Source organism: Erpetoichthys calabaricus, chromosome 2 (assembly GCF_900747795.2).
Source record: "Erpetoichthys calabaricus chromosome 2, fErpCal1.3, whole genome shotgun sequence".
Lineage (NCBI taxonomy): Eukaryota > Metazoa > Chordata > Cladistia > Polypteriformes > Polypteridae > Erpetoichthys > Erpetoichthys calabaricus.
Window position 1 is genome coordinate 102,911,235 of NC_041395.2, and position 17,433 is coordinate 102,928,667.

General features: G+C 37.0%; 1 protein-coding gene across 1 annotated transcript in view; it reads left to right on the forward strand.

Moving 5' to 3' along the window:
- Positions 1-17,433, forward strand: part of ano3 (anoctamin 3) — a 264,288-nt gene that overhangs the window by 142,786 nt on the left and 104,069 nt on the right. The window contains exons 3-5 of the mRNA XM_028794215.2: positions 10,049-10,176; positions 11,784-11,939; positions 15,897-15,997. Coding sequence (XP_028650048.1) covers positions 10,049-10,176; positions 11,784-11,939; positions 15,897-15,997 — 385 coding nt within the window. The remainder of the gene's footprint in view (positions 1-10,048; positions 10,177-11,783; positions 11,940-15,896; positions 15,998-17,433) is intronic.

Consider the following 17,433-nt stretch of genomic DNA (forward strand, 5'->3'; position numbering starts at 1 on the left):
TGTATAGAATTTAAAGGCATGTGCTATAGTGTTTGATACTGCTGAATCCTAGTATCAAATATCAGCCTAGCCACTGTCAATGCAGAGTTTCCACATTCTCTTTGTGTTTTCATGGCATTTTCTTTAGGTGCCTAATTTCTCCTCTTATATACCAAAATTGTGCAGGTTAGGTTAACTGGTGCTAGTTTATTCGTGCCTTGTTCCCATTTCTGGCAGAAAATACTGTAGTTCCCTGTGACGCTGAACTGGATATGTAGGCTAGTAGTTTTTTTTTTTTTTATGCAAGGATCTGTCCCACTTTTACCTGTCACCAGACACTTACCATTTTCTTTGTGATTAGTGAGCTCAAATTGCATCTCTGTGCAGCTTCCTTCTGGTATCCCTGCTTTAGGACAAGTTCTCATTGTGTTTTCCACATACTAAAGGAGCTCAGTCTTCAGCCTTCCTTTAAAAGCTTTGCTTGGATAGTAGAACAGTGACTCTACTCAACAGTGGAAACTCACATTCATCAGGAGCAATGTGGATTCTTTCCTGACAATGCTACAGTGGATTAACTTTTTGTCCTTCCACATATACTTGCAGTATCATGGGACGTTTGCTAATTCTGCCTACCTGTGAATGTGTGCCCTGTGGCATTGCTACAGTGCAAGTTGCTACACTAGTACTAGTTTTGGGGTCCAGGGCAACTTCTGTTTTCATTTCAAACTCTGTGTTCGAGAATCAAGAGTTGTGTTTGCATTTTGGGCACTACGTGAAGAGTGTGTCTTGACTACTCTTCTATACATTATTTTCATTAATAGGATATCAAGGCATACCTGGGGTGCAGTGTAGCCAGTTTGGAAATAGAAATGTTTGTTATCCTCTTTGTGCAATGTTTACATATAAATGCATTACAGCTAACGGTAAGCAGAGAATTTGTACCTCTAAAATGTCTTCTCTTGTAAAAGACTGACTTGTTTTCTGCAGGAGAGGGTAGAGTACCCAAGCCAAGTGGAAGACCACAGTTACCTCAGAGTATTCTTTATGAGTGAGGATATAGGTGATCACGAGATTGACCAATGAACTATTACAGTGTCAGCTGTTTTTAAGATATTACAATGGACAATGCCCCAGGTGCCTGCTCCCTTGGGTGTCTACTTTGGACATCAGCTGTTATAACTGAGATGGACAAGGGTGAATGAGGGCACACAACAACATGTGCTTTTATTAAAAACTAGTGTCTAAAAAGTGCAAATAAATAAACCATAAAATAGTGCAAATGTGAGATTGTTTGAAAATCAAATAAATAGATGCAATTAATAATCAGTTAAAGCCAAAAATAAAATTCTGATGCAAAATTGGCCCTTTCCTCTTCTTCCCAGCACTTCTCTCTCTCACTCCTTTCTCACACTGATCACCCCTCTTGCAGGCTTAGCAGGGCTGACACGCAAATGTGTTCCTTAACTGACTCCTGTCCCTGCCACCTTCTGTCAACATCCTCTAGGGCACTTCAAGCCCAGTTCCCTCATTATGCCACCTTTGTTAGTAACCCATAAGACCCCTAAAGCCCACAATCTCTCTTGCTTTGCAACTCAGCAGGAGCGATCTGCCCGTGGAACCCCATTCTCTTCATTCCACCTTGAGGCATCCCAATTCCCTCATCTCCTTTAGTTTGTGCTGACTCTACTGCTAAATACTTCTCCCTTCTCACATTTCTTTGCCTTGATTTTTTCTTTCCTCAACTTTCTTACTTTATTGTCTCTTAGCTGTTCTCTTTCCTAGTCTACCCAGACCTTTTATACACATTTTAAATGCAGGTGCACTAATACATCAATTAGCGTCAATGAAGGACAGCCAAACTGATCAGCCTCCATTACATGAATATCTACAGGTGCTGATCATAAAATTAGAATATCATAACAAAGTTGATTTATTTCAGTAATTCCATTCAAAAAGTGAAACTTGTATATTAGATTCATTCATCACACACAGACTGATGTATTTCAAATGATTATTTCTTTTAATTTTGATGATTATAACTGACAACTAATGAAAGTCCCAAATTTAGTATCTCGGAAAATTAGAATATCAATTAAGACCAATGCAAAAAAAGAATTTTTAGAAATGTTGGCCAACTGAAAGGTATGAACATGAAAAGTATGAGCATGTACAGCACTCAATATTTAGTTGGGGCTCCTTTGGCCTGGAGTACTGCAGCAATGTGGCGTGGCATGGAGTCGATCAGTCTGTGGCACTGCTCAGGTGTTATGAGAGCCCATGTTTCTCTGATAGTGGCCTTCAGCTCTTCTGAATTGTTGGGTCTGGCGTATTGCATCTTCCTGTTCACAATACCTCGTAGATTTTCTATGGGGTTAAGGTCAGGCGAGTTTGCTGGCCAATCAAGAACAGGGATACCATGGTCCTTAAACCAGGTACTGGTAGCTTTGGCACTGTGTGCAGGTGCCAGGTCCTGTTGGAAAATGAAATCTGCATCTCCATAATGTTCGTCAGCAGCAGGAAGCATGAAGTGCTCTAAAACTTCCTGGTAGACGGCTGCGTTGACCTTGGACCTCAGAAAACACAATGGACCAACACCAGCAGATGACATGGCACCCCAAACCATCACTGACTGTGGAAACTTTACACTAGACCTCAAGCAACATGGATTCTGTGCCTCTCCTCTCTTCCTCCAGACTCTGGGACCTTGATTTCCAAAGGAAATGCAAAATTTACTTTCATCAGAGAACATAACTGGACCACTCAGCAGCAGTCCAAAGGCGAGACGCTTCTGACGCTGTCTCTTGTTCAAAAGTGGCTTGACACAAGGAATGCGACAGCTGAAACCCATGTCTTGCATACGTCTGTGTGTGGTGGTTCTTGAAGCACTGACTCCAGCTGCAGTCCACTCTTTGTGAATCTCCCCCACATTTTTGAATGGGTTTTGTTTCACAATCCTCTCCAGGGTGCGGTTATCCCTATTGCTTGTACACTTTTTTCTACCACATCTTGTCCTTCCCTTCACCTCTCTATTAATGTGCTTGGACACAGAGCTCTGTGAACAGCCAGCCTCTTTAGCAATGACCTTTTGTGTCTTGCCCTCCTTGTGCATGGTGTCAATGGTCGTCTTTTGGACAACTGTCAAGTCAGCAGTCTTCCCCATGATTGTGTAGCCTACAGAACTAGACTGAGAGACCATTTAAAGGCTTTTGCAGGTGTTTTGAGTTAATTAGCTGATTAGAGTGTGGCACCAGGTGTCTTCAATATTGAACCTTTTCACAATATTCTAATTTTATGACCAGCACCTGTAATCAGTTCGTTTCCCCCATTAAGTTCTCTGCTGCCTCTTGCCACTTTTGTGCACACTCGCACTCACAATTTCTGACACATAACAATTTTTGAAAAATATCCTGCTCCAATCTGCCACGGACCCTAGACATGTTTCATCACACTATAGTAATACAGAGGGAGCTAAGTCCATGGATGAATTTATCAATTTACTGGTCAATCTACTGTATATCCCCATCCTTACCCATGATTACGAGATGTGGTTAGAAACAGAAAGGATGAGATAGTGAGCACAAGCAGTCAATTGTTGAGATCAGTCTATTACAACATGATGAGCCTGGCAATAATGGAGGATTTGAGTGAAAAACCAATGCTTCTCTGGATTAAGAGGAACCAGTTGATGTGGTTTGAGGATATACAGTAATTACAATACACTGGGAACCTATCTTGGAAGGTGTGCAATGCATGACCACTGAAAATAGACCTAGGACCAAACCCAAAACAACACTGCAAGGACGTATTTTTACTGTACTGATAGTGTCGTGGTATTTGCCAATATTGGCTAGAGTAAGTTACCACCATGTCCTTCAGCAGGAAAAACAAAAAGAAAATGAATGAATGAATAAATAAAGAAGAGAAAGAGATTCAGGTACAAACTTGAGAAGATGAAGAATCAGACTCTTATGACTGTGTGTTTTTCTAATTTTTATCATTTTTCAGAAAACATTATGCACTTAAATCTATAGATTGTTTTGATTTCTGAATCTATTTCCAACATTATTTTCATGATTTGGTTTCATTTTCAAGTAGCTTAAAGATCATATTACATCTTGGTTTTCACGGGCGCTGCCAGTTTGTGGTGTGATTGCTACTACGTTTCCAAGGGTTAGTATGTCAAAACAAGACACGTGATGTCATCGTTGTGGTATATCAACCAAGATTTGGATAACGTCAGTGAAAGTAGTGAGTGTATTTTGTTTTTGATTTCTTTGTATAATGGGGATTTTGTTTTGTACTCCAATAATGATTTAGGGTTTGTTTTTGATTTGGCAACCAGATCTAATTAAACTTATGTTTGCAAACTTGCTTGGTATTTTACTCTTATTTATTTTCGTAGTCGCTTTGTCAATCCATCAGTTCAGCAGAACTCAGACTTTCATATCATTTCATTATTATAGTGGTAACTGCCAGTAGTCAGCAAATGTTAAATAAGGAAATATTCAGTGTCTTAGAGAATGAGATTAATGTGGATGCCATAAAACTGTCTGGCACTCTGTATTAAACCATCTCAAACACAGGTGATTATCCATAAATAAAGTTTATTTGCATGTAAGGAAACATTTTATGTGGATCAGCTTCTTTTATAAAATGTCAGTCTCCAGAAAGGCCAACAGACATTATTTTCAAAAATGTGAAGGGAGAGGGAAGAATGGGAGTGTAAGAGAGAAGGTGAAAGAGGTCAGAAGAGGAAGGGACATAAAATGGGCCTGGGTAGTGTTTGAATGTAGAGAATGATCAATAAAACATCAGGCGGGTCTGCATTTGTAGCTAATAATGCTTTTTTATTGACCATTAAGCCTAGGAAATAGAATTTGGTGGAAAAGCACATTGCCAGCTTATCCTTGTTTTACATCTGGCATTATTGACCAACCAACATCAGTCATGCTGATATTTGGCATTTTTGCACTTGGGCTTGTGTCTTCATTTAAAAACCTACTTTTTAATTTTGTATTGCCTGTTCATTTTTTAATAAACCACTTTTTTGTCATCATTGCATTAGATAGTTATAGTGGCTGAAATTTGCCTTTCCTGGCAGAACTGAGGTATAATGTTACTATATCTGTGTACTTATCTATTCTTAAACATTCTTCTCTAAACAACTCCCATACTGTTACATGCCCTCCATCGTAAAGTCTGCACAGTTCACTTGGGCACTGATTTTTCTGATTAACTGATTTTAATTTCTGCAGATAAGAAGGATTCAAAAAATTATAGTATGGGATATGGTGTTAGGGAGCTGACATAGTTTTATAGCAGTGATCTAGACCTCTTTCCTGTCTAGCCAGAATATTTTACCAGCTGTTTACTTGTGGAGTTCAGATATAAGATGAAACAACAAAAAAATTCCTCTGTGCAACTTGCAGCTTTCTTGAATTGACACAGTCATGCACCTTCATATACTCCCCATGTACAAAACCAACTTATGTTAACATGAGTACTACTCACATCTGCTCAGGGTTTCTCATGAGGTTCTAATGCTGTGTTTTGATGTAAGAAGTATTACATCCATTCATCAATCAATCCATTACTGAGACTGATTACTGAGTCTCAGTATTTTTCACACTAGCTCCAGGTCTTCTCAATTCAGTTTGAGTGATGATTGACTTCTCATAACCTATTTGTCGTTCTCAACTCATCCAACAACCATTGCATCGCATCCCTCTTCTAATATGTTTGGTAGGACGAACAAGAGGGCCCAGGGAACACATGTAGAGAATTAATTTTTGAAGGTCCTTCTTTTAAGGGGTAGACATTGGAATTGTCAAGGTACAATTAAAGTAAAGATACACAGAAATCATTAACATTTCAACACATTACTTGGTCCACATCAAAATCAAAACAACAAAAGTAAGCAAGAATCAAAAACAGTACATCTTCCCATAGCTGTTTTCTTTTATGATTTTGTTTAAGTTGTAGTGTAAGTTTCTTTCAAAGGTCTTTCCTATGAGTCACAGTTCTGATACATTGCCATGCACACTCGTACCTCAGTTGTGCAAAAGAATAACAAAAAAAAAAGAAATAAGAATTGAAATATTAACAGCACAGGGCAGTTTCAGAAATTAAATACTAATGCCTTCCTGGCATCTCATTTCCATTTTGGGTTCAGTCAGGCTGTGTTATGCGTTGTAGATATCAAGGGCATGAGACAATCACAAATGGATGTCTCCATGGCTAAAATAAAGACTGTTAATTAGTTTATCTTTCTATCATATATTGTTACAAATATGAATTCTCTCCCTTAAAATTCATAAGAACCCAGGCAATAGTTGCTACAACAGTTGCTACTTTATTTAAGAGGCTTCTGGCAAGTAGAGCTATTCTGTCCTTGCTGCTACTTGTTCCAAATAAAGATTTGCAGTTGTGCCTCATTTTCAACTATTCTTTATAGTTTTTAGATTTTAGTGTTTTTAGTGCCTTTTAAAGGTTCATGTACACTTTCCGATGCAGCACAGTGGCACAGTTGTCATGCTGCTACCTCGCAGTAGGGAGACCTGGGTATGCATCCCATATCCTCCCTGTGTGGAGTTTGCATGTTTTCCCTGTGTCTGTATGGCTTTTCTCCAGGTGCTTTGGTTTCATCCCACTGTTCAAAGACATGCAGGTTAGGTGAATTAGCCCTGGTGTGTGTGCGTGTGTGTGTGTGTGTGTGTGTGTGTGTGTGTGTGTGTGCGTGTGTGTGTGTGTTCAGCCTGTGATTTACTGGTGCACTGACCAGGGTTTGTTCCCTATGCTCTGTATACTACATGGGGTAGGCTCCAGTACCCGTGCAACCCTGGTCTGAATTAGGCAGGTTAGAAAATGACATGGCATATACACTTCCCCTAAATAATGCTTTTTGATCACTTTTATCATGACTGACTCTGATTGGTACTTTATCTTGATGATGTCATTTTTGTTTTTATTCTTCTAAAAACAGTGGCACTTCTTACAGATTATTTAATAACTGTGAACTGTAGAAAAACACCATGATTGTGTACAGATGATGGCTACTTAAATAATCACATGATTTATAAAAGCAACTAATTACATGTGTTACAGCAAAGACTTAAATACTTACTGTATATGATTAATAACTTTATGCCTTGTATTTATAATTAGGTTAGAAGGATATATAAAATTTTGTTTTTGCTTCAACAATACAGTCACATGCTGACTTACAGGTCTAGCTAGGTCTAGCCATCTGTCAGTCACAAAGTGTGCAGGTCATTGCAACTGAGACTCTGTGGGTTTGATGTGGATCACTGGTACACATACTTTAACTATTGGTATGAAGCAGCACAAACCAACCTTCAAGTCTTGGTGGCCACACTTCGGCTCCATGTAAGGGAAGGTAGTATAGGCCAAATGTCGATCAAAATAAACTTTAAAGGGCACTCCAAGAATCAGAAAACATATAAGACCCTGTGAAATAATAATAACAATAAAACATTTATTACTATTTACAAGCGTTTCTATCTTCCTGCTGAAAGAAAAAAATGTGAACTATCTGCACAGATTAGAAACATAAACGACATTTCAGCTGTGTGAAGTGCAGCTTCAAAAAAATGCTGTGTAGTATGGCCAGTCAATGCCCTAAAGGCTGGAACTCTGAGCGCAATATTTTTCCTTATACTAGGGTGCTTTGCCTCCTGCTTGCTTCGCTCGCCAACCCCTGGGGGCGGGCGCTGGGCACCTGCTATCTCATGACTGACCTGCTCGAAGGTTGTCGGAGCACTCCTCTGTTAGAGAAAGCGATTGTATTTAAAGAGATGGTACTGTATATAGAAGAGTATGCTGGGCATGGGAGGAAGACGGTTTGGTCCTTAGTTATTATACTGTAAATAGAAAATCAGTTACTTAACTATGTCACTACAACTTTCTATTTTAAATGCCAATGAATAATAAAATGTAGTAAAAAGTAATAGTAAAAAAGTAGAATTAAAAAAGTAAAACATAATAAAAAGTAAATAAAAAATTACATTACATTAACACCTTGTCAAAAAAAATATTATGAATTACTATAAACTGATGCATTTTTGCATTTCTGTTTGCATATTGTTCGGGATATTATCTTATTTAGTTTGTTGGATGATCTCTTTGTTCTCAATTTTTATTATATGCAGCTCTTTTTTGTTTATTTTCTTTTTTTCAAGATTCATTATCAGCTCTTGCAGCTCTTTTTCTTTCACAATCTAAAATTCGACACTCTTGAATAGATCATTTGTTTTTCTGCCTTGCCATTATAACCGATTGCATTGTTTGGCGAGTTAGCACTGAAAGTGTCACGGGGTGGTACGGAGAGAGGATGTGCGCAGTAGGAGTAACGATTGGGCGAGCGATGTGGAGGGGAGTGGTCAAGGTTGAATAACTCAGACACGACAGAAGACATTTTTTAGAGTAGAAAAGAGGAGAGAGCATCATATTCCAAATATAAATGCTTATTCTGAAGTATTATTAATTAGATCCTGCCAGGTTTTAAAAAAGTTTTGAACAGATCCTCAAAGTGAGAATTTTTACCAATTTCAAATAGTATATAACATCAGTTACCCAGTTACTTTGGAGGTGGGCTAGGATTCTTCCAGTTGAGCAAGATAGGTCTATGTGCTAATAGTGAAGTAAAGGCATTTACAGTTTGTTTGTCCTTCTCCACGTTAAGCCCATCTTGGAGTACATCAAACACAGCTGTTAATGGATTAGGAGTGAATGTGATACCAAGGCTGCCTATTAGGCATTTAAATATTTTAGTGCAGAATGATGTTAATTTGGTGCACTCCCAAAATATATGGCCCAGTGAGGCTGGACCTTGATTAAAACATTCGCAGGTTGGATCTTGCCCTGGAAACATTTTGGACAATTTTAAATGAGATAGATGTGCTCAATAAAAGATTTTAAGTTGAATAATTGTATGCTTTACGCATATGGAGCTAGAGTGAATTCTGTGCATGGCTACCTTCCACTCCATTTCTGAAATGTTGAGTAAGAGATCCTTTTTCCACTGTACTCTGGAAAGGAAGGGACTTTAAATTGTTTTTGTATATTATAGAAATGCTGTCTGAGTCCTCAATACGGATCAATATTTCTTCTGGAATAGAATATGTGAGAGGTGAGGAAAATTGGGCAGATTTTGTTCAGCCAAGTTTCTAATTTGGAAATAGTGGAAAATTGTGTTGATGGGAAGCTAGATTTGGAGTGTAATTGTAGGATGCAAAGATATTCTATGTACAAATCTCTAAGTGATTTAATCCCGTACATTTCCAAACATTAAAAACTGTAACTTTGACAGGGTGGAAAAAAGGTGGTTATCGTGCACAGGTGCCACAGATAAAAGCTTCTCTATCTCTCTCTTCTCTATCTTGAAGTACTTCCTACATTGGTTCCATATTTTGAAGGAATGAAGCAGAATTGGGTTGTTAGTGTATTGATGATAACTTGTATTTACTGGGGCACTAAGCAAGGCATATAAAACTGCAGGATTTTATTTCTATTTTGTACCAAACCTGTATGTGTTCATCTGTTTCTGTCAATGTCCAGGTTTTTATAGCTTGTATATTTGCCGCCCAGTAATAAAATCGAAAGTTAGGTAGAGCCATGCCACCTTCTGCTTCCACATAAAAAACATTACTATTATAATTGTTCCTTCAAATTCTTCTAAATTATTTCTTTTCTTCCATGAACTATCTGCAGAGAACAGTTGCTTATTTGGGAACACCCTCAAAGCAAAGCTATGCAAGATTTTTTTTTTCTGCAAGACTGCTGACCTATCAGAAGATGAAAAGAATGTTAATAAGTTGCCTTCCTAAAATGGATAATTTAAAGCAATAAAAGATCTCAAATTATAAGGGGCATACTGAGTGCCAAAGATACATAATAAACAGTGAAAGTGTCAGTATCATGTAACAGATTAACTGGAGGTAGCACAAGCTTAGAAAATTCTTTAAATGCCCTGAAAGAATGATGACTGTTTTTAATTTAATGTGGAAATACCAAATATTCCATACTTTAGTAGCACTCGTCTTTGTTATAGGTGGAGGTAAGGATGTCTATATTGAGGAGGCAGAACACACCACATATGACTCACGGACAGATCAGTCTCTTCTAATCCAAAAAACACCAAATCATCCCAAACTCGAAGCTCGCACAGAGTCATTGCAGGTAAGAAAATTCTGCTATAGTTGTATCTGTGTTTCATGTTAAACTTCTCAAAACTAATACATTTAGTGCAGCAAACCAGCTAATTAAAACCTTGTCCAGTTGCACATTTACATAAGACCCATAAGTTAGTTTTGATATGTAAATATTTATCATTCATCCATTGCAGTAAGATTTGCACATCTTCCATGTCCACATTAATTGCTCAGCACAACTTTGAGGTATTACATTATGATAAATATGACAATAATGTGCTCAAGTACTTTTTTAAACTTCAGGAACTACATTGGTATAATTGATTATCCAGTGACTACTTGATCTGTATGTCTTATGATTCATCAAGGGTCATTGTCGTAATGAATTATTATTATTATTGTCATGGCTTATTTTTATTTTTTGCTTATTTGTGTGTTGTTTTTGAATGATTAAATTCTTTTTGATGTAAATTGTGTTATTATTGCATTATTAAAATATTGTTTAATTATGTACTAAATATTTCAATTATAGTATATTCATTTTGATTTTTGTTTGGGTGGAACCCCCCCCAATAGGTGGGGCCACACAGATGTCACTGGTGAAGGACCACCCTAAATCCCATTTTAGACCTGTTCAGGCTGAAGCATGCCTGAAGAGTTTGGGAGATGGCTGTGTCGGCTTAGACTACAGTATATCTGGGCAGACTAATGAAGGTCATAGTCTGTTCTGTGGGACTTTTAGAGAAAAGCCAAGCAAAATGACACCTTTTAGAAAGCCTCACACCTTTTTTCTATATTTGTGTACTCTAATCTTAAAAGTGGGCTTTTATCTGTTCTACAGATAATTGACCTAATTTACCTACAGGCTTTTCTCAAGCATTGTTTTTGTCTTCGCCTTACTTAAATATTATTGAGTCATCAATGGGTGGCATGGTGATTGGATTCAGCATTCTAGGTCTGAATCTCGCATTGTCTTGTGCAGATTGCACACTTTTCTCATGTCTGCTTTTGGCTTTTCCTTCTACCATTATGGTTTTCCTTTTATATCTCCAAGCACATGAAAGTTGTGTCAGCTGTCCAATTAAACTAAGATTAGGTGTGTGTGTATGTGACTGGGCCCGATGATAGATTGGTACCCTGCACACCACTGATTCCTGCTTTCTGGCCCTTTATGACATTCAGTTAAACAGATTAAATGGGTTTGAGGCTGGTATGTTATTCATCCATTTTCTTTACTAGCTTTAGGTTAGCTGGCTGGTGAGTTGTTTCCAGAATGGAATTTATCATCAAACAACCGTATCTGCTCAGAAAAGTATTCCTATACTTTGATCTAACAGCATATGTTTGAAATGTTAAAGGACATTCAAAATGTAAAAGAACATTCAATCTGTTTCAAGAAAGCATTTTAAGTTGACTTGCTGATGGTTGATGAGGTTGTCTGCTATGTGTTTTATGACCCTTTGAATTTCCTAATAATTTTATTGTTAATATTTTTTCATATTCATGTTTTGACAGAAGTGAAAAGTGAGTAATAATTTAACTTAATCTAAGATGTGCAGAACTGTTATAAACTGTCTTCAGACAGTGATATATTGTTTTTCAAATTAATTTTGCTTCTTTTTACTCCTAATGTAGGAAAACAATTCTTCTGTACCATCAAGCTTATTATTCCGAGATGGCAAGAAGAGAATTGACTACATATTAGTTTATAAAAAATCCAGCCTTCAAGTTGAGAAACGGTGCACCTTTGAGAGGAACCTTAGGGCAGAAGGCTTGATGTTGGAGAAAGAGGTTTGTTTTATATGACCTTTGGTAACACTTCAGACCTCTATCTACTGCTGTATGTCTGAGTAAATATACGGCAAATGTTCTTTCTGAATATATTTGTTTTAGACAACTCAAGACTAGGGCATAAATACTTTTGCAATTCATCAGTCTAAATCAAGTTAATATTACATTTATCTCAGTCAAGCTGCTTCAAATGTCACCATTACTCCTCAAGTTAGAGAGTTTATAGTTGTTACCTTCTCAAGCATGACTCAAACCATCTCTAATCAGGATACGTTGTTTGAATACCTGCTAAATGCCTTGTTTTATTGTGGAATAAGATGAATTTACCAGGTTAATCCTGGATTGGCATGCACCCTTAGTTTAACACACACAGACACACATGGACAGACCAGTCACTTGTACCCAAGACAATGGAGGCTAATATACCTTACCTTTTGACACTTACCAAGGCACATTACTCCTTCTCGTGCTACTCACTATTGAAGGCATCTCTTCTCAGCTGCTGATCCTGTGGGAAAAAATAGGAATCTATAGTATAATATATTTAAAACAAAACTAAATATTTACATCAAACCTCAGATGTCAGTGCCTGAGGTGAAGCCTCTAACATTGGTTCGATCCCCGTAAGGGGATGCAAAAGTGCATACACCTGACGATCCCCAATAAGGGCAAAAACATGTGTTGTGTGCTCTTTGTATTATTTGGTAGATGCTCTATCGTATATCTAAGAGCTGCTTATCGCAACTGAGAAGACATGGCAGATGTTTGCTGACTGGCTGACCAACCACAAGCGTTACCTAATAGGTAACCACCTAAATAATCAGATTGTGATTCATTACTAGGAATGATGAATAATACTGAAATATAAATGCTACTCATTTATTATTATTCAAAATCTGCCCCTATGTCAATCCAAATGTTTCACACCAGGTAAATACAAAAAAAAAAGATACTTTCAATAAAGGTATGAAAACTGAAGAACTGCGCCAGGAATAGCTTGTGCAAGGTAGTGTTCTTAAAGGCTATTGAATTTCAGAAGGCAAAGTGACATATGAACAGGGTCTCTTGGGTCCAGCTGGATGGAGTGTCTTTGTCACACTTGGGTGGTCCATCCTTTATGCCAATATTTCCATATGGGGCTTTGGACCTCACGATGTTGGCTAATCATTCCAAAGATTGAAAACTTTGCTAAAAAATGTTTATTTAGAAGTTTAAACTTTTTTCTCAAAATCTGTCTGTCCTTTCAGTTCCCTAGATGCATAAATACATCCTTTGTGTTTTATGATTATAGACTAAACTGGACAGTTTGACACAGAATTCTTAGACACAATCTACTATATAATAAAACAATAAGGTCTTTGTATCCATTCCCTTAGAGCAATCTGATTTGTTCAGTCCAGTTTTGGTGTGATTGCTTCAGTTTGCCTTTAGTAATGCAACAAAAGAGGAAGAGTGAGTGTGAGACACACAAGAAGGAATAAAGGTGTATGCTGAAAGAGTTGCCTTTAAAGACAGAAAGCATAAAACTGGACAGGAGGCAAGAAAGTTGCCTCAAAAATAATGACAGATTCTGAGAAGTAGTCTTTATGGGAATGCACTCAACAGAGGGAATGCCGATGAGGAGATATTCAGACATACATAAATACAGAGAAAAGGTGCCAAAGGTACACTTAGGGCAAAAGATAGCAAATATTTTAAAATTATTCTCTTACCTGTCTTTGAAAGGTAGCATGGCTAGTATAAGTATAAATCAGGAAATTTGCTGAGCTATGCTTAATGAATAAAACATTTCTATAAGTATGACTAGAAAATAAAAGTTCAAGATGATATACAGTTTATTGCTACACATCTGGAAATCATGTAGATGAAGCAGATTGCAGCTTGCTGTTAAATATAGTGCTTACAGTACCAAAATGAAATTTGTAACACACCTAAACAATGAAATAATTTATTTCTACAACTCCATTGCATTGAGGCAATTCAGTCATTCACCAGAGGCCTCATTTGTGAAACTTTGTGTTGTTTCAAGCTTGAAAATGTGCAAATGCCAAAAAATAGAAAAAGTGTGCTTCAGAAATTAGATGTATAAAACCTGACATATGTCTATTTCTACTCAATTTACCCTTTATAAATCACAATTGCCTTGTAAATGTATGAACATGAACATGCCTCGCATGCATGCCCTGAAACATCCATATAAGGACCATGCTTATCAACCTCATACATATGCAGTCACGATACCGCAGGATTTTATTGGCTGGTGGTAGAGCAGCTCCCTCCTAACCTGCCGAGACTCCACCACCTGCATTCAAGAGTATCTGTCTGTGCCCCAAAAATGAGTGCACAACATCATGCACAACATTATAGCACCTCTCCTCTGCCTTCTTTGATTACTGTTGCAATGCATAGTACAGGCCTTATGAAAACCTAAGGGTTCAGCCAGTTACCTTACTAACAATCCAGGCACCACGTAGAGCACCATCACGTCTGCCAAAGCTACTTTGCCCCAAAACAACTGAAACATGGGTTGACCCAGGCTATAATGACATTGTTTGTCGGTCACATCTTGGATGACTTGTGTGTTAATAGAATGTAACTGCTTATGGTTAACAAAACCAGCTTTGTTCTTGCTGAGTGCCATTATTGCAATATGAGTGCAGTAAACCTCTCTGAATACATTAGCAGAACTGGACACTGCTGCAAACTGCCTTTTTATTTTTGCAAAAACACATTATATTTTATGTATATACACCCAAACCATGTTAAAACTGTACATAGCGCCTCGCCGTTCAGTTAATGGCTGTTAGCACAGTGAGCATTATGGAGTGAACCTTGGCTGAGATGTTTCTCACCTGTCGGCCAGTTCCCTGGGAAGTGACAACAGGCAGCTGATATAAACTTGGGCAGGTAGCTGATTTAAACTGACAAAAAAAACAAAAAAGCTCTTCAGTGTAAATACATAGCATTGGCAATCTTTAAAGAGATCTAAAATGCAGTCTGAGTATCATATTCACCTTTTTTGAGGTGTAATACGTTTGTCACATCAACACACGTTATAATAATGGCTCAGTGATAAGAATTATTATTCATGCAAGCCATCATTTAGCTGGTTTGTCTGAATTTTCCAGCTTGATCAAAGGTGTTGTCATTTTCAAGTTTGTCGAAATGTTGCAAATGCATGGATCAAAGTTGTTGTAAATATAGACATGTTCCCTCAACAAGTTTTCTTTTATAAATCCTGATGTTTGCGTGGGAAGTTGCATATGCACATTTTGAGCCTCTTTTTGAGAATACGTAACCTTTATAAGTGAGGCTCCAAGACAAATTAAAAATGCATGTCACACATCCACAGACTTGTAAGTATTCCCACACACATCCATTGCTGCTGTATTTGAGCAACTACAGGGCAGGAGAAAAAGATCAAGAAATCTAAGTCAACAGTCACCAATAAGATAGCCTTCCATTTCCAAGGAGTTACTTTCCATTGCCAGAGCCTAGTAAATAGTGTATGTACCTCATATATTCCCATTTCCCAGCAAGCTCTTTCTTTTACCTTGCAGGTGGTGTGCCCATATTGAAACTCAATGTCTCCTGTAATGAATCCATGAAATCAATTTAGCCCAAGCTTTAACAGTATGCAGAACTGCAAGACCAACCTTTGGAGCTGTTGAAACATTCTTTTAGTCTATGAAATATTCAGTGTTTTAAGGAGACATTGTTCTTTTTAAAGCAATAATGGGCTAGATATTACTTTAGTATAATTTGCAGTCAACTCATTTTTATTAACTTCTGGTATAGAATACTTTGTATTCTGTTATGGTGATTTGTAAAATAAAGACTATGTTAACTTCCCAGTCTAATAAAATTTAACAAAACAAATGCTGATAGCACTGCTAATTTTGATATATTCCCAGCTGTATCTGGGCTTTCGGTAAGAGCAACTGTTTACCTTTTTAGCCATCACTGACCAATGGGGACATCATGTTTGTAAAGATTCATGCTCCCTGGGAGACACTGTGCAAGTATGCAGAGCAGATGAACATCCGGATGCCTTTCAGGTAAGCAGCATGAAAAAGGTCTCCCACTAGAAACCTCATGAGTGATGGTGCCGAGTGAGATATGCTAAAGACAAGCACTTATCTAAAATGAATCTGTTTGCGGTGTTAGAGAAGCAGTACTGGCAATAAGGAGCTTTTAATTGGTCTTGAATATAGAGATAGCATATTTTGCACGTGAAATGATACATTTTCAGAAAAATTAAACACTTTAAAAGTAACTCTTTGCAACTGAAATTATGAGAGTTCTGCTTCAGTTGTGTTAAGAACTCATTTGGGTGGTTCTTTGGGAATGAAAATGAAAATTTCTGAAATAATTTTATATGTAAGTATATATCTTAGCATAAGGCGGAGGCATGCAAAAGTTAAATTTTACTAGGAAGGATGGGCTACACTGCAAAAAATGCATATGCAAAACCTAGACAAAAAAACTCAAAATGGGAGTTGTTTTGCTTTTATTTAGCAAACAAATCTGACAATGGAGTAAGCAAAATTTACTTGACAAGATTTCTTATAATATGCTAAATAATTGTTAAGTATAAGTTTTTTGATAAGTCAATAACTCTTACAGTAAGTAAAATAAAAATTAATGTCATGATATGAATATTTATTATTTGCTTTTTTTGCAGTGTACAGCTGAGGCAGTGTAAGGTAAAACACAATATCGTTGGCTCAGTCACACTAAGTAACAACATGGCCCCCCCTCACATCTCCAGTTTAAAAATGTGTTCATAGTTTCACTTTGTGTTTGGATTTTAAATTCCTTTGCTTAATAATGTAAACTAAATAAATGTGAATGTCTTGTTTATCAAATAAGTTTACACAATTCAATTTGATTATTTTACTTAGACTTGTAATAGTAATTATTGTGTTAGCATGAAAACTGAACATATTTTCATTGTAAGGGCATTTTTCCAAATTGCTATATGCAAAAGCAAAAATAAAAATTCAGTCATAGATTAAGTCCTCACCAATGATGGACAGACTGGGTGACATTGATTTTGTTATCGTAGTTAAATATTCTATTTCTTAAGATGTTCTTAATTAAGATTCACATTAAAGAAATTTATAAACATTTACATTTTCACAAACAGTATACAAAGATGCAGATTAGCTGAATTATTAATCATTAGCCAATATTTAAGCTTAATATATCAATTTTTGTATATTCCAGATAGGTAGATAAATGGTTCTTTGTTTGTCCCAAGGGAGAAATTTAGCCTAATGAATAACTAAATATTATAACAAATAAATGCATGCCAGAATTGCTAAAAAGAAAGAAAACATCCGAGTTTCTAAAGACAAAAAGAGCAGTCACCGTCTCTGTGAGGTAATGTAGAACAGCTTCAACGTTTTGCGCATTAGACACTCGAAAACGTACATAGTAAATATTACTGGATTGCCTGATTACATTTACAAAGAGTGGCACTGTTGGCTGT